Below are 22,826 nucleotides of genomic sequence, written 5' to 3' on the forward strand. Positions count from 1 at the left end.
TTCCACATATAAGTGATATCATATGGTATTTGTCTTTCTCTGATTTACTTCACTTAGTATGATCATCTCCAGGTCCATCCATGTTGCTGCAAATGGCATTATTTCATTCTTTTTTATGGCTAAGTAATATCCATTGTATATATGTACCACATCTTCTTTATCCATTCCTTTGCTGATGAACATTTAGGTTGCTTGCACGTCTTGGCTATTGTAAATAGTGCTGCAATGAACACTGGAGTGCATGTATCCTTTCGAATTATCCTTTTCTCCAGATATATGCCCAGGAGTGGGATTGCTGGATCATATGGTATCTCTGTTTTCAATTTTTAAGGAACTTCCATACTATTCTCCACAGTGGCTGTATCAATTTACATTCCTAGCAACAGTGCGGGAGGATTCCCTTTTCTCCACACCCTCTCCAGCACTTATCTTTTTGTAGTTTTGATGATGGCCATTCTGACCGGTGTGAGGTGATATCTCATTGTAGTTTCTATTTGCATTTCTCTAATAATTAGCAATGTTGAGCATTTTTTCATGTGCTTTTTGGTCATCTGTATGTCTTCTTCAGAGAAATGTCTATTTAGATCTTCTGCCCATTTTCTGATTAGCTTGTTTTTTGATATTCAGCTGCATGAGCTGTTTGCATATTTTGGAGATTAATCCCTTGTTGGTCACTTCGTTTGCAAATATATTCTCCCATTCTGTGGGTTGTCTTCTTGTTTTGTTTATGGTTTCATTTGCTGTGCAAAAGCTTTGAAGTTTCATTAGGTCCCATTTGTTTTTGTTTTTATTTTCATTATTTCAGAAAGATATTGCTATAATTTATGCCACAGAGTGTTCTGCCTATGTTTTCCTCTAAGAGTTTTATACTATAGTCTTACATTTAGGTCTTTAATCCATTTTGAATTTATTTTTGTGTATAGTGTTAGAGAATGTTCTAATTTCATTCTTTTCCATATAGCTGTCCAGTTTCCCCAGCACCACTTACTGAAGAGACTGTCTTTTCTCCACTGTATATTCTTGCCTCCTCTGTCATAGATTAATTGACCATAGGTGTATGGGTTTGTATCTGAGCTTTCTATCCTGTTCCATTGATCTATATTTCTATTTTTGTGCCAATACCAAACTGTTTTGATTACTGTAGCTTTGTAGTATAGTCTGAAGTCAGGGAACCTGATTCCTCCAGCTCCATTTTTCTTTCTCAGGATTGCTTTGGCTATTTGAGGTCTTTTCTGTTTCTGTACAAATTTTAAAAATTTTCTTCTAGAAAATGCCATTGAAAATTTGATAGGAATTGGATTATCTGTAGGTTACCTTGGGTAGTACAGTCATTTTGACAATATTGAATCTTTCAATCCAAGAACATGGTATATCTTTCCATCTGTTTGTGTCTTCGATTTCTTTCATCAGCACCTTACAGTTTTCAGAGCACAGGTCTTTTTTCTCCTTAGGTAGGTTTATTCCTAGGTATTTTATTCTTTTTGATGCGATGGTAAATGGGATTGTTTCCTTAATTTCCCTTTCTGATCTTTCATTGTTAGTGTATAGAAATGCAAGAGATTTCTGTATATTAATTTTGTATTCTGCAACTTTACCGAATTCATTGATAAGCTCTAGTTTTCAGAAGAATGCATTTTAATATTTATTTGAAAGTTCTTTCCAGAAACTTGGCAGAGAATGTCACACTTCCTACATCCATAATTACAATTCTAGTTTTTGATATTCTAGTATTCCAGTATACAATTTCTATTACCAAAATGCTAGTATTTTTGTTGGTGTAATGCCATTATTTCTAACATAGCTTAGCAGCTTTATTAGAATTCTTGGCTCTCTCCACTTCCCTTCCCTGACACTCTAATATCCGCCCCACCCTTCAGTTCTTGCAAACCCCCCATTCACCTAGAGAAAAGAATTTTAAAAAAACTACACAACAGGAAATTGGACATGGAATGTACAGGCACAACTCTCAGGAAGGAGTGAAATCATACCACAGTTTAGGTCATTCCTTTTGGGTGGCTGGCAAGAAAAAGCAAGTCTGCTGTAACCCAGAGCCCTTTGTCAGGGCAGAAAAGCTTCCTCACCCTTCAGGAGTGTTCTAAAGCCAAACTGAATCAGCCACACCTGAAGAGGCAGACCAACGGGTGCCCTTGAGTAGAGGAGACAAACCCTGAAGGAAGTAGCAGACCAGCAGTGGTCACTGTGACAAATTTAGCTGTTTCTCTGGTTCTTTCTAAAAAATTAGAACTTAAAATATTAGGTTAGTATCAGTTTATATAATGAAAACACTTACTGAGCAAAATTCTTCTTTTCCTATAAGTGTTATGTTCTACATTAAAACTGTGAACTAAGAATGCAACTATTTAGAAAACTGAAGATGAAAAAAAGAAGTTGTTGTGTTTCTACATTAAAGTGGTAGCTGTATGGATTGCATCCCACTCACATCTTCTAAAACCTATCCAGTACATAAAGGAGACAAATTCCAATAAAAACACCCATAATCCATGCCTAAGTTAACTAGAAAAACAGAGTGGAAAACAAACTGACATGTAAACTGGAGTTTATATACACCTGAGTCCACACTAGCATAGTTCAGCAGGAGCTATGTGGAAGAACGGGGTGTGCAGAATAACATGGGCTACGGTTCACCCGAAAAGGGCAGAGCCCCACCCCAAGAGTGAACTACTAAGGGCAGGTAAGAGCACTGGCAACAGGAAAGTATCTTGGACCAAATATGGCAGTCTTAGGAAGACATCATGCCTGAAAGGGATAGGGGGCACCATGGAAAGCAGAGGTGTCCCTTGAAAGTAGCTTCTGGTTGTAAAGGGATGAAAGCAGCTGACAAAAATTGGCACTAGTCAGGTAGAAGGCACTGGGCCACATAAACACACATGGAACTCAGTGAGAGATGGACAAATCTGAAATAGAAACTAGAATTCTCTAAAATACTCAAGAAATATGCAAAATAAACTTGGAAATAAAGCTAATTTATGTGGTGACTAAAGAAACAATATGACTAAAATTTCTACTATGGACGTAGGAGGTTAGAAACAGAAAAGCAAAAATAAAAAGTATTTTTAAAAAACTAAAGAAATATAAAGTATTTAACTGCATAAACATAATAGTTTTCATTTGTAAAAAAACCCCTGCAAGCAAAGTCAAAAGACAAATGACAAACTAGGAAAAAATATCTGCCAATTTATTCAAGTGCTAATCTCCCTAATACAAATATAAAGTTTCTAAAAATTAAAATGACTGAGCAGCAAAATGAGCAGAACTATAAAAATTACTAATAGCTCTTAAGTATAAGAAAAGATGCCCAACCTCCCTCATTCATAACGAGAAAACCACAAATTATAACTACACTGAAATAAATGCCATTTCTCAACTAACAGACAGGTAAACAGCTGAGTTTAACAACACACTGGGTTTGGGAAAATTGTAAGAAATGAGATACTCATATATTACTGGTGGGAGTGCAAAATGTCACAATTTCTGTGAAGGAGAATTTGGCAGTATTTAGCAAAATTACATATGTATCTACCATTTGGTTCAACAATCCCACTTTTAGCACCACTTCCCAATTTAATGATGTCTCTACATATGTATGGAATAATCCGTATGCAATATGATTCACTGTGACATTCTTCTAACAGGGCTGGAAATAACCAACACGTCTGTCTACACAATACGACAGTATTCAGCCACACTTTACTTTTTACTGCTGAAGTAAAAAACGTAATAGGACCCAGGGTCTCCTAACAACACAGCCAAAATGTCCAGCATACAATCCAAAATCACCTCTCAAACCAATAACCAGGAAAATCACATGAAAGAAAGAGAATCAACCAATGTCAACACTGGGATGAATAAGATACTGGAATTAACTGACAAAGATTTTAATGAGGTCATCATAAAAATGATTCTACAAGCAATTACAAGTTCTAGTGTTTCAAAACTGAAACATTAGAAACTCTCAGCAAAAATTAGAAGTTATAATAAAAAAGAGCCAAATGGAAATTACAGAACTAAAAAACAGAGTAAGAGAAAAATACGAGATGGGCTCAATAGTAGAGTCAAGATGACCAAGGATAAAAATCTGAACAAAAGAGAAAATAGACTGAAAAAAGATAGAGCCTCAGGTACATGTGGAACAATGACAAATGACTGAACATTGGTATCATTAGAGGCATAGAAAGAAAGGAAAAAGAGGGATTTCTCTGGTGGTCCAGTGGGTAAGTCTCCGTACTCTCAGTGCAAGGGGTCTGGGTTTGATCCCTGATCAGAGAACTAGATCCCGCATGCATGTCGCAACTAAGAGTTCACAAGCCACAACTAAAGATCCCACATCCACAATGAAGATCCTGCATGCCACAACTAAGAGTCGGTGCAGCCAAAACAAATAAATAAAGGAATACTTAAAAAAAAAAAAAAAAAGGAAAAACAGAGTGGTACTGAAAAAGTATTTCAAGAAATCATGGCTGAAAACATCCCGTGTTTGGAAAAAGACACAAACCCAGACTTAAGAAGCTAAGAAACCCCAAATAGCACAAACAAAACTGTTCTTCAGAAATAAAGGGGAAGTCACCCTCAGGCAAAGGAAAACTAAAAGAATTTGTGATTAGCAGATCTGCCTTTGAAGACTAACTAAAGGAAGTGATAAAAGATGGACTCTGAGGCAAACAGAAGAAAGAATAGAAATAGTAGAAATACAGGTACATACAACAGCCTACCATCCTCCTCATGAATTTTATAAATCATATGTGATGACTGCTACAAAAATAACAGCATTAATATTCAAGACAACGATATTTAAAAGTGGGGTTTTCCATACTTTACGGGAAGAGATTTTGATAGCAATATCACATATGTATAATGTAATACCAACAGCAACCATGAAGAACACTATACTAAGCAACACACACAAAAAAAGAACACTAAAGTCATGAAGAAATCCTTAAAAATGTTCAAGTAACTAAGTACCCCACAGAAGGCAAAAAGCTATCAACAAGGAACCATAAAGAAACAGAAAACAAATAAAATGGCAGACTTGAGCCCTAACATACCAATAATTACCTTGAATACAAATGGCCTAAATATACCAATTAAAGGCAAAGATTGACAGACATGAGTCAGCTATTTTTAAGAAACTCATTTCAAATTCAGCAACAAAGATAGGTTGAAAAGTAGAAAGACATAAAAAGATAGATCATGCAAACAAAAAGCAAAGCAATACAAAACCAGGAATGGTCGTATCAGATTCAGAGCAAAGAAAATTACAAGACATAAAGAGAGACCTTACATAATGATGGGGGCTGGGGGTGGGGTGGGGAGTCAAATTAGAAGTATGGGATTAACAGATACAAACTACTATACATAAAATAGATAAGCAACAAGCATTTACTGTACAGTACAGGGAATCATACCCAATCTTATAATAACCTATAATGAAATATAATCTGCAAAAAAAAAAAGCCACAATGTTGTACACCTGAAACTAACACAATATTGTAATACTGCAAATCAACTATACTTCAAAAAAAATTTTTTTAAAGCATTCACATATGATCTTAAGATATGTATCAAGTAGGAATTAAGACCTTAACTTAAAAGGTAATTTCTCCATAAGGAGGAGCACAAGATATCTTCAACTATTCTCAGGGAAACATTAAGATGCTACACAGTCATAACTATCTGTGGTCAATAATATCACTAACAGAGATACTGCTGTGATAATACTCACAAGTGAGGTTATCCTTTCATCATGTTATCTCAACCCTTTTATGGGTCACCTTTGAACTTCAAGTAAATAGCAGAACCATGGTTGCTAAAAGTAAAAAAGCTCACAACTGCTGCTAGAAATGACCAAGGGTGTGCTAAATAGAGGAAATATCAGTAACCTCCCACAAACCAGAATAAAGAATAAAAGAACAAAAGAAAATAATAGAACATAAAATAATATAAAATATTTATTTCTAGATACAATTGATATTCATTACGGTTTTCACACACTTGAGTCTTAGAGTAATAACCTTCAGAGACAACCTCCAGGAATGCCTTCCCATCTCACTCCACAAGTGACTGCCAAAAGGGCATCTTTGTCCCCTTAAACCCACCTTAGCAGGAGAGGAAGAAGCCTATGTCTTTCAGGATTGGACAGTAGTAAAGAAAAGAAGACAATAGCATTTGCTAGGAAGCAGTTAAGACTGGGAATCTCTGCTTCTTTCTGTGAGAATTTGGAGTCTTCAGATGTACAATAACAATTCTAGTATGTATCTTGCCATGTTGTAAGGATTAAATCAAAGAATGTACCATTTCACACAAAAGATGCTTCATATAGGGTAGGTAAGTAACATTTCACAGAGTTCAAAAGAAAGGAGAAATACTCGGAAGTGATAGTTCTATTTTCCTCATCATGTAACCGGCAGTAAGCACATTCTAACCAGAATTACTAGGAATATTAGATATTTTATACCCCCAATGCAGAAAAAAGCATGCCACTTACATAAAACACATCAGTCAGGAAATAAATCACAAGATTAACAATAAGAACTGGTGATTGATTATATTACAAATATACCTCCAATTTTATAGATTGAGAATTTGTGAGTTTGCTTATTTGGGAAGTAAAACCTGGAGACAAAGGTCCAAAGCATAAAGCACACACCCCTTTGGTGAATTAAATCTTCCTTTTAAGAATTAAGCACCTTACCTAATCACAACAGAGTCCCTGGTATAGCCACCGTCATATTCTGTAGTTTCTTCTAGTGCTTGGAAATCTAGATTCTGCAAATTCAAGAAAACATGTCTTAACATCTATACCACACTATTACAAACAATTAATCAATAGAAGATATTTTTGCAAACCCTTGCTTTCTTACCCGGCTTCCACAAATAAGCAATTCGATTTCCTCTGGTCTGAATAAGTACTTTAAAGGAGATTCATTAGTCACCATATGAAAACCTCTCCGAAAAGCCTTGAACTGTTTTTCTACTGATTTATTGAGAATGTAGTCAGAATAGAGATTGACAAATTCCTGCAGAAAATATTAACCACAAGAACATCTTATAATATGCAGTACAACAAAACACAACGAGCTACAGGGCTGCATAACTTTTTTGTTTTTATTTTCCCAAAGAAAAAACATTCAAGAATATTTTTTAAAATTCAAACTTTACACACACAAAGGAAAATACCTTTAACAATTCACAGCTCTCTATTATAGTCAATATTAAACTGTAAAAAGGTCATGCACAAATAAGTTGATACAATTTTAAAGTTCTCTCAATTAGGTATGCAAACAAAGAGACATTTAAACCATTTATACATCAATTTATAAAAGCTAACATTTTTAATAAAGTGCAATGTACTGGATATGTATAAGCAAACAAGGAGGTCGCATGTTTTCTATTCTAGAATATTTGGGGAGCTGCCTACTGTATCCAGTTCAACAAAAATATTGGTGTTTTAACTGATGCACAAGCTACTATACCAAATCATAAATGGAAAACATACTTTTGTATCCTAACTTAGTGAATATAATACTTTATCAAAAATTATATTAATATAAACACACACTTATTAAAGGTTTTATACATATCATAATTTCCGTTATGTTCTGGGTTATTCCCCTGTTTCCAGATGCATACTTTTCTAGTCAACAGAAAACACAGAACTGACTTCTTTAAAGTATTCTTTAATACTTTTCAGACATATACTTAAGGCACATATATGTGTGAGTACATTAAATGCAATTATCATCTGCTTGGTTATAAGGACCTTAATTACAAGGTCCCTGTTTCCCTCCCCTCTACAGCTTAATATGAGAAACATCCCACTTCATGCTTTATACCACAGCCACACTGAGCCATTCACTACCTCCTACGCACGCCTTCTTTCTCTAAAAGGGGCTTAGTGCCCAACCATGTGCTCTCATACCAGCTTACAGCCAAGATTTAGAAAACTGTGGTTATTTCATTTATAATAACTTGGTTACTTGATTTCTTGGGTCTCTGTATGGATGATATTAGATACTCCTTTAAAAACTGCAAGCATATATGATTTAAAATTCTGTTAATAAAGAGGAAAGACAAGGATGACATAAAAACATTTATTACCTTCCTGTTTTCATTTGTAATTGGAATTTTATCACCATTTTCCTTTAGATCATACATCATTGGATTACCAAAAAGATCCGTCTGAGATATCTGGAAAGTGATCATCATATCATCTTCCACATTCCCTTCATACTCCAATAAGTCTTTTAAACTCTGATATAGAACCTAACAATCAGAAATGGAAAATTAAGGCTACCACAGAACTACAAAATACAACAGTTTGTATCACTCTTCTTGGGAAAAGATTAAAAAAAAAAAAACCTTTAACAATAAGAATTAAAGCATACATAGTATTCTTGCCCCAAGAGTTTATATGTAGAAACTAAAGAAAGACTGTCAGTCATTGGTGATGTCCCATTCTCTGCTGAGAAACCCCACACCAGCTACTTAGCTATGGATCTCACACTGTGCTCTTATGAGAGCCTTAGAGGTGTCTCAAGGTTAAAGAGCGGCTGTAGCCACCAGCCCCTTATTCAGCGCAGCTCTGATTTAACTGGGCAATTTCATGATTTCATTAAAAACAAACAAACAAACAAAAAATTAAAAACACTTTCCTACAGAATCAATCTTTATAAAGCCAGCTTGCTGACAGCAATATGTAAAAAAGTTCCCCTTCGAGTTTTAAAGTGTTTATGGTACTTCAGACAGATTAAAGCAACTTTACCTTACTAGGTATAGATATTAACAAAGATTCCAAATGAAAGCTTTAAAATTTTTATATAAATGAAACTCTATATTTGCTTTTAAATAAAATCTAAAAGAGAGAAGAAAAAATGACCAAAGACTTACAGGGTGAGAGTCTCCCAGGTCAAGAAAAGTTCCTTTTTTCCCCATTAGCTTCCTGTAGACAACCATGGGAAAATGTACATCCAGTATACAGTTATTGTAAATAGCCAGACCCAGTACTATGCCAATCAGAGTGAACTGACCCTCAGTTTCAAAAGAGGATGGATTAAACCAAAACAATTTTGTAGATTCATCATATGTGAACATACCTATAAGAAATGATTTTTAAAAATACATTACTTTCACATTTTATTACAGACTGATGAACAAATATTTATACGTATAAAATATAAAAGTATACAATAATTATACATGTAAGTTTATGTGCACTACGTATAGAAATATTTTTTCTCTTACATTAGCACTTGAGAAAACAAAGTTCAAATACATATGAATGTTATAAATTGTGGCAAATGGTAGCATATATTTTTAAGAAACCAAGGAAATAAAGTAATAAGGCATTTTGGTGGCATTTTCTAAGAAGTTAGGGAAAATGTTCATTAAATTCAAGTTCTCTAATCTTCTACTAACACAAATGAAAAGTTAATCTGCATTCACACTTTATCCACTCAATCGTTGAAAAATAAATGTAAAAGGAAAAAAGGCTAATCATACTTTGAAAATGTTTCACTTATAAAAACATATTCAATCCATACATACTGTTTTAAAAAACAATTTTGAATTTCATTAAGGAAAAGTCTGTGTTTTCCCCAAATTGCACAATGGTTCCATGAAGTTTTTCCAGCACCTTTCTAACAAAGATGCCAAGTACTTAAACTCAGGTAAACTTGATAAACTTAGATTATGCCCAAAAACCAAACCCATTTAATACACACATTAACTGTGAGCCAATAAGTAAAACAAAAGTAATTTGTATTTGTAGTCTTCTTTCAGTTTCACATGGTCTTCACTATTTTAAACGCAAGCTTGGAAACCTTTTTGATATCACTCATTTAAAAACAGGAAACTGAATAACCATTAACAAGGTAGATTTATCTCCTTCCCTTTAAAGAAATATCTAAGATAAAAGTTAAATGATATTTTAATTGAATTAACAATTTCATTTTACTAAAATGTTTTTCACTTGCTACTGTGAAACTGAATGAAAATATTTTAAGAATTAGATCTGGAAAACAGGAGGAAGTTCCAATAGAACACACTTTAGAAATCAATAGAGCATATAAATCAATTTATAAGTTTTTTAAAAGCTTTGAAAATGTTTCTTCATTTTCACATTCAGTTTAAGTTAAATATAAAGGTAAATTTAAAAGGTCCCCTTGATCATAAGAACATGAATTAAACTAAGACATTTTTCTAATGCAATTTAATGTTCATGATATAACATTTTATAAATTATCCAATTCATACTTGAATTTCACAGTTTACATCCAACTTTTTTTACAGGCCTAAGTTACAATACCCACTGAAGTGTTTAAAAACTTCATTTAATTATAAATATGGTATTAACAGGGTCAGAACAGTTAAAAATAATTACAATTAATAACTTTGATGAAATATCACAAATGTATGTCCTTGGTCTCAAGGGTAATAAATTACAAATTAATCAGAACGTAAATTACACAGGTCACTACTCTCATCTTTCTGTGTGAAAGATAATAATCTTAAAGTTCAAGGAGATACCATTTGGGGCACATTTATTTTCAGGTTCCTGGAAGAAAAGCTCCATAAAGGGTGGCTCTTCTAAAATATTCCTTTTTGATATTTCTATTGTCAGCATTTTAATTGTTTTACTATCAAGTGGAACTGTTTAATGTATGTTTTTTCTTAAAAGTATTTCTGCATATAATGTAAATATACTTTATAGCTAATGTTTAACTTTTTTAGATACATTAGAACCTACAGCTAAAGTTTACCAAATTTATGAAGCTCATAAATTTTCTTTTCTATCTCAAAAAGGGCATGGTTCTATGTGTCTAGGTTTACTTTGAATGAATTACATACAAAATGGCATAGCTTTCGGATTAACAAACATTAGCTAAAATACAAAGTCTTAACTATTATATTTATGTCATGAACTCAAAATGTCTATTTTCATTTGCAAGTAGACTAAGAACAATTACAGAAAAGTCAATTCACTGTACATACTGAGAATCAATAGACTTTACAGGTTCAATTCTCAAAGCTTAAGGGAAATGATCTGTAGTACTCTCTGCCACATTCTTCACAATTATGATGGTAGCTTTTGAGAAATTCTTTTCCTATAACTGTCATGCATTCAATTTTAAAAGTAAGCAAACCCAGTAATCAAGCAGTTATACTGTAGAAATTGAATCAGATCAGAATTATACAATAGTATACTACCTAAGAAGCTGTTGTCTTTTTCCTGTCCTACTTTGCCAAGTTTGTCTATTACATTGTCTATCAGTGAAACCCAAATTCTTCACTTTTAGACTGATATATTATAGATCAGTTTTTCCCAAACTATGTTCAATGAAAACTCTTCTGGGAAGCAAATACTATTAGATGCAGGATGGAAGAAGGGTTCTGGAGTTCAAAAAGTTTGGGAAAACATTACAATATTAAGCCCAAGAAATCCTGTAGCAAATAAACCAAATTAATTTGATATCAGCCAGTGTTTCCAAACTTTGAGCATGATACACTTGTGAGACATTCCCAACAGTCTTCAGACCATTATTTTATGAAACTCTTGTCTCAGAAATGCTATGGGTCAGACTTCCCTGGTGGTCCAGTGGTTAAGAATCCACCTTCCAGGGGCTTCCCTGGCGGCACAGTGGTTAAAAATCTACCTGTCAATGCAGGGGACATGGGTTCAATCCCTGGTCCGGGAAGATCCCACATGCCGTGGAGCAACTAAGCCCGTGTGCCACAACTACTGAGCCTGCGCTCTACAGCCCATGAGCCACAACTACTGAGTCTGCGTGCCACAACTACTGAGCCCGCATGTTGCAACTACTGAAGCCCACGCACCGAGAGCACATGCTCCACAACAAGAGAAGCCACCGTAATGAAAACCCCACGCACCGCAACAAAGAGTAGCCCCCGCTCGCCGCAACTAGAGGAAAGCCCATGCGCAGCAACAAAGACCCAATGTGGCCAAAAAATAAAAAATAAAATATTTGTCTAAGTTATCTAAATAAGAACTTGAATAAATGAGTGATGCAGGATCAATCCCCAAAGTCCGCAAATTCAGTCATTATCTGTGACTCTAGGTAATCCATACCAAAATCTCCTTCTGTTGCTCTTCGTAACTGAAAATATTTATAAACCTAGGTAAATAAATTCTTAATTCAAAAAGGTATGACACCATGATCACATCACTAAAATATTTACCAATATCTGGATTGAAGATTTCCTCCACAACCAGCTGAAAAAATTCTTTGGAAACACCTCCCTCATCAACTCCTTGTTCTCCTTCAAATTCCACATACAACTGTTTCTTCAAGTCTGCAGGATTTTCCATAGCGATCATCTCTAGCTAGTGAGTGAAAAGATAAAGTGAAAAGGTGAATGCCAGTATTAGGATGAAAGAAAATAAAAATAAGGTGTAGGGGTAGGGAGCAAATAAAAGATAACGTTTTTGATATATTTTAAATGGAAACAGGAAGCAAACTGGTAAAAAGCCAGTGAAGGCAAAGATTCAGTCTCATAGATAATGGAAAAATAGGACAGAAAAAAAACCGGCATAGAATTCTAAAAGGGTTACTTTCTAACTACTGATCTGTCATGAAATTAACATACAGTAGAAAATTAGAATTAGGTTTTCTGTAATTATGTATATAACAAACCTGGGCAGTAAGATTAGGACATGGAAAAAGGTCAAGATAACAAAAATGCCTTAAGTAACTACTCAAATTATTTCAGGAAAAACAATGGCATATAGAAGTTTGACTTTAAAACTGTTCACTTGTAGTTCTTTATGTTTACTAGAATAGAAGCTCAAGAATTAAGTCTTAATATCTATTAAACCATAAATAAAACAATTTCAATTAAGAAAAATACATTTAGGGAAGCAGTTTATGGTCTCCTAATAGCACCTTAGGTACAAATTACCATTTTAATGGATTAGAACATAATTTATATCCACTTTTTTTTGAAAGCAGATGAGACATATACTTGCTTATATCCTTACTCTTCTTACTAACAGTTATCAAACCCCAGTTTCAACATTTCTTCAACTGTAAATCTTTACCAAATACTTTTTGTATCTATAGAATAATATAATGATTGCACTCGGTTATTGAGATTAATCATAGAATCAACACTGTATTCTAACGTGAAATATTTATACTGCAATTTGTTGTCTTATGTGTCGGAAATTTAATAACAGCATGCCTGACTGATCATCCACCTTATTTGCTAAAGTGACTTTAAATCTGCCAAAACAGAATATATGTAAGGGTGTTCAGGTTTTTGCAACTATTCCAACTAGAATCTTTAAAATGGTTTTGAGCAATGCAAACATCATCAGGGTAAGTGTACTATAGTCAGTCCTAAAGTAATTACTTTAAGTAACACACTATTTTGTACATTCTAGTGTGTCTATAAAAAATAAAATCTCACAAATTCATGATTCAGGTCAGTTGCCCTAGATCAATGTTCTTAAAGCTGCCAACTGCAATTCATTAGCGGGTAGTCCAATCCATTTAATGCAAACCAAATAAGGGAAAAAATCAGAATGCATTCCACATAGTACTGGCACCTACTGTTCTGTGAAACTTTTGCTTCAATTATATGTACCGGCAGATATGCACATGAGTACTGGAATGCTATGTAAAATATCTCTTACTAGGGGTTGCAATCAAAAACATTTGAACAAAGGCCAAAATGATCTCCTGGATATCTTCGACTTTTGGATTCTATGATTCTGTGAATTTAGAATCTTTAGCTTTAAGGAATGTCTATCCCGTACAACAGTGGTATCTACCATTTCCAAAATCATTTTTATGCCAAGTTGTATTAAGATAATTTATTTTTGAGACAGTGTCGCTGTGGAAAGATTGAGTCAAATACTCTGTATTAGTCCCAACTGTCACTTAACATAATTTTTAACCTTTAAACTTTAGCAAGGAACTCAGTTGAACCTGTTTCCTCATCTGCAAAGGGGGAAAAAAAAATAGGATGGTATTCTTCACACTGCAAAGTTGTGAAGGCTTAATAAGAAAGAATGTATGAGAGAAAGAGTTCTAGAGTGGGTGATATTGTTAAGATAACACATCATATTGTTAACTTTTAAAACACCTCTGCTCTTTGAACAAAAAATTCTCAATTTGATTTTATAGCCTAGTCTCAAATTTTGGAAATAACTTAGGGGAAAAAAATAGTTCCAGTTGGAAACCTGTTTCAAGTCACTGGCTATAAAGAATTCCAAGGACTAAGTCAGAATTATCATCTTAGCTCAAATGTGGTTTACCCATCAGGCCAATATCCCGTATTGCCATGAAACGCATTGCTAATTCCTTCTCCCAGCTTCCACCTGCCTAGGTGTTATAGAAATGTACATCAATGTTTATGTACACCCTTACAACACAAAGACAAACCGGCTTCTATCAGGTACAGCTATTCCAAGGTGGAAAAAATAATTTTCTGTTATTTATGTGTCCTGTATCTCTTCCTCACTAACATTCATAACTGAGAGCTGACTCTGTGTCAATGTGACTGATACTTTTTAAAGGATTTGGTGTAGTTTCTAAAGGATTCAGAGGCCCTGTGTTCTAGTCTTAGCTCCACACAAGACACTTCATATCACAAGTGAAGCAAATTTATCTTCACTCTTAATAAAATGTTACATGTCTGTCCATTCCCACCAATCTTCACTCCACTCCACACCTTGAATGCCAAAAGAATTTAATGCAATATGTTCTATTATTATGATAATTATAAACAAGTCACTTTATCTGTTTTAGTTTCATCTGTAAAATGAGCATAAAAATATATCAATAAGTTAATGTATGTGAAGCACAGATGAATTCCCTGCACAACAATTCTTTATAAATACTAGCTCTTATTATTACTTTTATTTTATTGGCTCTCAAATTTTTTTCAGGCTTGGCTGAATATTTAACGACTCAGCTATAACGGAACAAAAACATTCCGGTATTAACAACAAAACAATATATAGCACTTAATATGCCAGGACACTTTACACGTATCAACTCATTTAATTTTCATAAGAATCTTATCAGGTCGGTAATATTATTAACCCTATTTTACAGATGCATACCCTGAAGTAATGAGATTCATAAACTTGCTCAAGTCAGTCAGTAAATGGTAGAACAGAAATTCTAGTCCAGGCAGCAAGCTCTTTACTATGCTTTACTGCCTCTCCTCAATGACTAGCAACAATCTTTTTTAAAATATTGAGTGATTTACATTGTTATGCTCTTCTGTATGTTTCAATCTTTTTTTTTACAATAAATATATATTATTTTTAGAATAAGGACATATTCAAATGTAAATATTTGTAGAAAGAATGATTTGAAAAATAGACTGCAACTGAATTCCGTGGGTGAAAATTTCCCATTGTTAATTTTAGATTATCATTCTCAGATATACTACGTGGTTCTATAAATTATGGTATAATTTATGACATCAGTAGCCTATCTTTTACAAAACTTACTTTTGTGGTAACAAACACATAACAAAATTTAGCAATAATTATTTTGACAAAGGCCATTATTAACGGACTGCATTTATTTTTTCTTAAAAACAAGCACTTCTAATTCACTGTTCAATTAGAGAAGACTTAAGAATTAAATAGTAAAGGTATATCACTTTATGTAATAGACACATACCATTTAAAATTGAATTTTTTTAATCAAAAGCTATCATGAAGGCAGGAGAATATTTGGAAATTGGAAGAATATGTCAATGAACAGTCTTTAAAAGGAGAATTTGCATGCATCCTTTAATTAAATTCATTTTTTAGTACATAGACCTGGATTTTTACATACAGGTTTTCTTAAAGTAGGGTACACTTTATATTAATTTAATATGGAGACTGGCAAAAGACAGATTATGTCAAATGTATCCTGATTCATAGTCGAAAAAAAAATTCCTTAATGGTATGGATATTTAAGTAGAAGTAGTAGTATTCAGATAAAATAGACCTCTCTAATACTTAAGAATGCTTAGGATCCGTAAGAATGGCTGGCTTAAACTACTTCAGTCAACTTACTAGAATCTACGTTTAAACACTTTGCTAGTGAGTACATTAAAACTATTGACTGGAATGAGATTTTTAGATTACCTGGATATATTTAGTTTTTTCATTTCTCTATAAAGAGATGAGGAAAAGTTGTTTATCTTAAATATAAAGTTTAGATGTCTGGGTAACAGCCAAATCATATAATCACATCTGCCTGTGAGACCAGGAACCCTGAGTTCTACTTCCAATTCTGTTATTAATTTCTGTAGGTCAGAATCTGAGTTTCATTTTCCTCACATGTAACAACTAAGGAGTTTGACAAGTTTCATTGTTTTAAATTATTTTACGATGCATCTATGTAGATCTACTTCACTCTCTTGCTCTACTTAAAGGACATAAATCAGGTATGAAGTTCTTCAATTCAATTAGAATAAATCTTAAGAAACTGCAATGGCCATTGCATTAAGCACAATATAGTGAATGTAGAAGATACAATTAAACATACCTAAAGGAGCACAGAATAATCTTACTCCTAAAGCACTGTAGGTCAATTGACAAGTAAAAGAATCAAGTTTTGTTTCAATAATAACTAAGGGTGTCTATCAAGGAAAATGCTGGGGACTGGGTTAGACAGTATTAGTATAGCAGGGCCCAGAAATAAATGAGTGAGTGATTTTTAGAAGAGACTGAGCATAACCTCTTGGCAGTAGGGCTTGCATTTGTACCTATCACCTTTAATATGTTCTAGTTCTTATTTTTGCACTTTCCTATCCAATTCTACATCTTAGCCATTTCTTTTGGTCTTTAGATCTCTACTCAAAATTCTAGGACTCCCTGACTAATCTGAACCAAGTCTCATACCACCATCACCCCTTACCCCTATGCCTACAATCCTCATCACTCTCTTAAAGCCTGCCAGTTCCTAAACATGTAATTGTATATAAAAATGGCCTCAATAAATATGTATATATAAACTGTACCAACAGCCATCTCCCAAATACTGGTTTCCAGTCTGGCTTTATCAGAATACCTGGGGTTACTAACAGAAATATATATTCCTAGGCTATACATGAGAGCTCCTAATCTGAATCTCTAGTGGGTAGAATTTAGGATTTTTTTTTTTTTTAAACAAATCTCTCATTCAGATGCGAAGGCAGTTTGGGGCACCTCACAGACAGCAATACTGTCTTCCAAAATACTCATACCCTCAACTCAATTTCCTAACATAAAAGGTAATTAAAAAAATTTTTTTACATCTTCTTCCCTTGAAGATGCTTTGTCTAAGAAAAAAATGACAAATTATCTAAAAGATAATTTAAAAGAACATACAAATAGATAAATGTTATTAGCAAAATACTGTAAAAACCTCATCACATTAGGATCGTTCTCATTCAAATGAAAGCTGAGTTCTGAGCCCGTTTATCACTGTACTATTTCCTACGGAACAACAAAAAGCAGTAAAAATAAGTCGTAGGGAGAAATATTCCAGTAATTTAAAGGTGTAGGGGTAGTTTTTAAACGATTCTGATATCTATTTGTGGAAAGATAACATATATTTCATTGATTTTTAAAATTTGCTTTTCTGTTTTCATATTTTAACATATCTGAAATCAGGATATAACATAAAATTGACAGCATCTCAAAACTAAATTGGCAGCATTTGTTCTTTTTAGCTGTAATAAAATAATAGTGTGTCCTACAACCAGTGAAGATATCTTAGGTTTGATAAAGTATTGTAAACACTAATACTCTTATTGTCATCAAAAACAGTTCCTCTAAAAACTCCAGTTAGGAAACAATTTGCTACTCTGGTTTGAATTATATGGTACATGAAAGTAAGGAATGTATTTTTCTTTAAATAAAAAAAATCTATAATCATTAATTTACTACCGCTCCCTCCAAGCTAGTCAGTCTTACAATTAATAACTGAAAAATAAGACCCAATAGAAATACTCAAGAGTGCCATATTTTCCAGGAAATAGTCACTATCTTCCAGGCCTCATTTATAAACCAACGAGTAGATGAGCTCCAAGGCTCCTTTTAGCTCTTAAAGTCTAAGGCCCTATATAACCTTGATTATTTAATTATTAATATTGAGCACACCACGAAGTTTCTCATTTCCTCTTCTCTTCCTGACCCTACTCTGTAGTTCAAAATTAGCAGGTCATAAGAAAGTGGTCAATAGGTTTATTTCGTTTGTCAAACTGTGATATAAAAAGATGAGGCTTAAAAAAGGCAAAGTAGATCTTACTGGGGAATAAGATGTTGAAAATCCATCAGTACTTCTGAGAGTGTACCTGAGAGGATCACCTTAAACTACTTTTTGTTATTAAAACACTATAACTTTATCATGATCATCATCTGCTATGAATGTTTCCAAAAAAATTGGCAGATTATCAATTTGACTTCCAAGACCTATTTTGATGCTTTTTATTTTTAACCTTTTCACACTGTGTTATTAAAGAAGGAAAGAAGGGGAGGGAGGGAGGGAGTGGGGAGGAAGGGAGGTAGGGACGCGAAGGGAGGAAGAAAGTTAGCAGTAAAATCTGCTTAATGTGTACCCCTAAGAAGCTCCTCAGTGGTCATGATTCATCTTTACATCTCTATTGCTTAGCAAACTGCCTCACACAAAGGGTTTCTGAAGTGGTAATATTCAAGTACAGATATTATCTAGTGAATCCTAATTTATAATAGGTCAATTGATACTATTTAGCTTTGACATAATTAAGCTGAACTCACTAAAAAAACAATTTGTTAGCATAATTTAAAAGCTCACAGTTAACTTTACCCTAACACTTGCTCAAAGGACATCCTTATAAACTAAAATGGTTGTTTCCTCAAAATTCTAGAGGATAATTTTTAAAACAGAATAAAGTAAGTATACAATAAGCACCTAAACTTTTGTAGGTTCTTAGTCTTGCTTTACTAGGGGGGGAAAATGGGATGCTGTGGGGGAAGACAGTAAGGCTCAGTAGATTTCTGAGAAGGCAGCTAAGTAAGGTAGACAATTTTTTAAAACTCTGGATTGAATGTTACAGAGAGTAATTTCATTGTTTTTAAAGGCCAGGTACAGCTTTTGCTGGAAACAGATGAAAAGATCCTAACCCAAGAAGACAAAGATAAAATGTGTAGTTTGGGGATTTGCAGTTCTGCTCTAACAACGGAAATTCATAAGATAGACCTCAACATGCTTTCCATAAAATATCATCACACCCTTATACAATACCCTATCATTCTGCTAAACTATGGAAAATAAGTTGCTGGCTGTGTGATGATCAGTTATTAAGTATATTAAGTCAGTAGTTATTCATGTAGCTCAAAACTACTAAAGTAAAATTAAAAGGGCACCAGAAAGCAAGCAAGCAATGATAATTACTCCAAGCAACTACTGCCCCTTTCTGTCTCCGGTGAAAAATTGCCTGAGTTGCTTAAATAATGAAGAATCTTTTTTCAACATTAGAAACCTATTTGGTATTAAAAAAAAAAAAAAAACGGTAACAAAGAAAAGCAGCACAGAACCTCTGCAACTTTTAAATTTCTAAGATGTCAAACAACTTTTTCCACTGGTTTAGTTTTATAAATTCTCAGATTTAGACAAATCCATTCTAAAACTAAAATATATTTTGAAATAAATTTCATTACTTTCTAGCTATCTGTGTCATGGGTTCTTTTCCTTTATTAGTATAGAAGACTGACTATATCTTAATTTTAGTTGCCATTAAATTTTACTTGAAGTTGATGAAAAAGAACTAGCAATGCCAGGTACATCTAATATTATAAATACAATAAAATCCTGTGATAAAGAACCCTATAACAAATGTAAATGTTGGTACAATGTGATTGGCAATTGGTTTCTGTCTTCTGGCCAGGCTTACATTCTTAAATGGGGGCACTAAAATTCTTATTTTCTGTGGAGGGAAGGAGTGAACAAAAAGCAACCCATCTGGAGAAACAGGGAGCTAGAAGGTGGGTACCTGTGTTCTCAGTATTCTCCCAGTTCAGTCTCCCTGGATTGTGTTGATAATACAGGCACCATTAATTACAAGATTCCTGGAATAGTTGCTGTTTTCCCAGAAGTTCCAACCAACTCCAAGGTCCAGTGTAGTCCATATGTGTATGTAAGTAGGAAGAAACTACCACCATCAGGCAGTGCCAAACAGGGACCTTCTGAGTGACCCTGAAGGAACTCCTACCAGCAGCATGCACCACCTGCCCGGGTCACTTCATTAACCTCACAATAATGCAATACTCAACTTCACAGTATGGCATTTTTAGACACCACTTATTATTTCATGGTGTGGTTTTATTCTACCATTTCTCCCCATTAAGACTTGACATTCACTTATTATTGGGTATCTCCACAACCCCCTTGTTTCTGTGCTCTGCAACATCCACTTCTCTTCTGAATGACAAAACTTTGGGGTCAGTTGTCAAGATTTAGAAAATTTATTCTTTTTCAAAGAGAGAGTGATCATGACACAAGACAATCAATATTTTGTGGAACATTTATGAACTTGGACAGGAGCAACAAAAATATAGTACTTACATTTACAATAAAAAAGTCCATGTGTTCCTATACTATATAATCATATACATACATTTTCCCCCCAAAGAGTCACTTATAAAATGAATTCACTGAACTGTATCACAGTCTCCCCATCATTAGGTATTCAATCTAGTACTAATTTTTAAACAGTAGCCCAACTTACCCGGACGAGTGCATCATCTATGATATGGTCACGTCTGACTTTGAGTCTCAAATATGGATTCAACTGCTGTCCTTGAACTAAGCTGTAGAGAACAGTGATTCTTCGTTCACTGTACATGCGAATTCTATTGTCATAATACAATCCCAAATTCTTTGTGACAGCATTCAATATAAAGGGACATGTCATAAAAGAGAATTTGTTCTCTGTTTCTACTTTGAAAAAAGTATAATCTTTATCCATTTCTAGAACATCATTCAGTGGTTCATTAATAAACTCTTCAAAAGGGATAAGTGGTTTTCGACAATCCAGAGTTTTAACAGCAAGTTCAGTTTCTAGTGGGTCCACTCGAGGACCTTTCTTGTTCCTTCTTTCTTCTCCCAATAGCTCCTGAAGTGTCAATTCACTGGACTCAGGAATGGGCTCTTCATCATCTTCTTCATTATGATTTGTGTCCACTTCCCCTCCCACTACATTTGCATAGTAAACCATTTTCAAGCACTTGGAAGCAGCAACAATAGCATCATCATCGTTCACTAGATTTCGATTGTTAAAGTCAGTGCTTATGACTTTGTATGTAATAAGTTGCTGAAACGTTTCCATCATTCTCCGAATCTGGTCTGCACTGTATTTAGACCACAGTCTGACCAGTTTTCCTTGGGCTGCAAGGGGTAGCTTACTCATTGCTTTGCAAAACAGTGGCAAAGCCATTTCCAGATATTCAGGACTGTGGAGATTTCTATTCTCCATGACAATAATGAATAAATTCAGATAATTAGGATCTCGGGAGTATACATTGTGATATGTCAAGTCACATTCCACATTAGGTGACAAATACACAAGTGCATTGAGAAAGGCAGTTTCTATTTTTTCATTAGAGAGCAATCTGGTGTAGACCCTTCTAATGGCCTCAATATCCACAGACACATCATCAGGACCTAATTTTTGTAAGTTGTTATCTCCTTGTGAGCTATCACTTATCCTTGAGGAAGATGCTTCTGAATCTTCTTCCATAGCTGCAGCAGAACATGCAGCTTTTTCCTTTTCATCTTCATCTTTGTCTTCATCCTTTCCTTGAAGAGATTTCAGTTCTTCCTTGGTGTGTTGTTTGACTTTCCGAAAGCTTTGTACCAATGCCTCAGCACTAGAAAAAACTCTTCCAATAACACGAATTAAAGGGGAATAATCCTCCCTCTCTCTACATAATTCTAGAATTTCATATACCGTCTCTTCTGTTAGGTAAGTCACATCTAGAAAATTAGGAAAAAAGAGAACATTTATTTTCATAATATATATGTATGTTTGCTTTCTTTAAATAAGTTCTAGTGAAAAATAAAATCACCAAACATGTTGCAATAAATACCATTTATGATTTACAACTCTTTTAAAAAGTATCTTAATACTTAGGTTCAACCAACAAAATATGCTTACTTATTTTTTTCAATGTACTACTAACAACTTTACTCATTCTTTCATATTCTATATATATTCTTATATATAGCTTTTAAGCTCAAGCTCTTTTCACAATGATGGTATATATTAACGTGCAGTTTTAACTGTAAATATGAACCAAGATATGATGTGCCAACTCATCACAATATACCGCTTACAACTTCGCTTTATTTTAGAGCAGAAACACCACTATATTTCTGAGAGGTTTCTTTCTTATTTCACTACTCTGCTTTCAAAAGACTAGGAAGGCAAGGTTTTAAGAAAGATTTCTTCAGAGTCCTCTTTTGGAAATAGCCCTTGTCCTAAAACCAGACTAGTTCCTTTCTGAGTCTTCCTTTCTGAGTCTTAAGTTTTTTTTTCAGGGTGGCCATTCTGTGGGTGACCGAGAAGGATTAATGTATCATTTCCCATAAGCTCTGAAGTTGACAGACACTGCCATCTGCAGCCAGGTTGGAATAAATCTTACACAGTGACAGGAAATAGTTACAAAGCAGTGAAAACAATAGGATGGGAAGAAGACAACTTATGAGCAGACAAGTGAAACAGACTACTACGTAGTCACCAAAATCTGTTTCCTCTCCTTCCTGGGCACAGAGTTGGACACATTCTCCAGCTTTCCCAGCTTTTTGAGATAAGTGCTA

The 22,826-nt window shown here is 34.1% G+C and overlaps 1 protein-coding gene across 11 annotated transcripts in view; it reads right to left on the bottom strand.

Moving 5' to 3' along the window:
* The window catches only part of UBE3A (ubiquitin protein ligase E3A), a 96,399-nt gene that overhangs the window by 9,592 nt on the left and 63,981 nt on the right, over positions 1-22,826 (bottom strand). For all 11 annotated transcript variants that reach the window (XM_082450200.1, XM_082450205.1, XM_082450207.1 and 8 more), the window contains 6 exons: positions 20,737-21,983; positions 12,214-12,358; positions 8,905-9,110; positions 8,116-8,280; positions 6,879-7,034; positions 6,710-6,783 (listed from right to left, as the gene is read on the bottom strand). In XM_082450200.1, the coding sequence (XP_082306326.1) occupies positions 6,710-6,783; positions 6,879-7,034; positions 8,116-8,280; positions 8,905-9,110; positions 12,214-12,358; positions 20,737-21,983 (1,993 nt within the window). The remainder of the gene's footprint in view (positions 1-6,709; positions 6,784-6,878; positions 7,035-8,115; positions 8,281-8,904; positions 9,111-12,213; positions 12,359-20,736; positions 21,984-22,826) is intronic.

This window comes from Balaenoptera physalus, assembly GCF_965194825.1.
Source record: "Balaenoptera physalus genome assembly, chromosome: 2".
Lineage (NCBI taxonomy): Eukaryota > Metazoa > Chordata > Mammalia > Artiodactyla > Balaenopteridae > Balaenoptera > Balaenoptera physalus.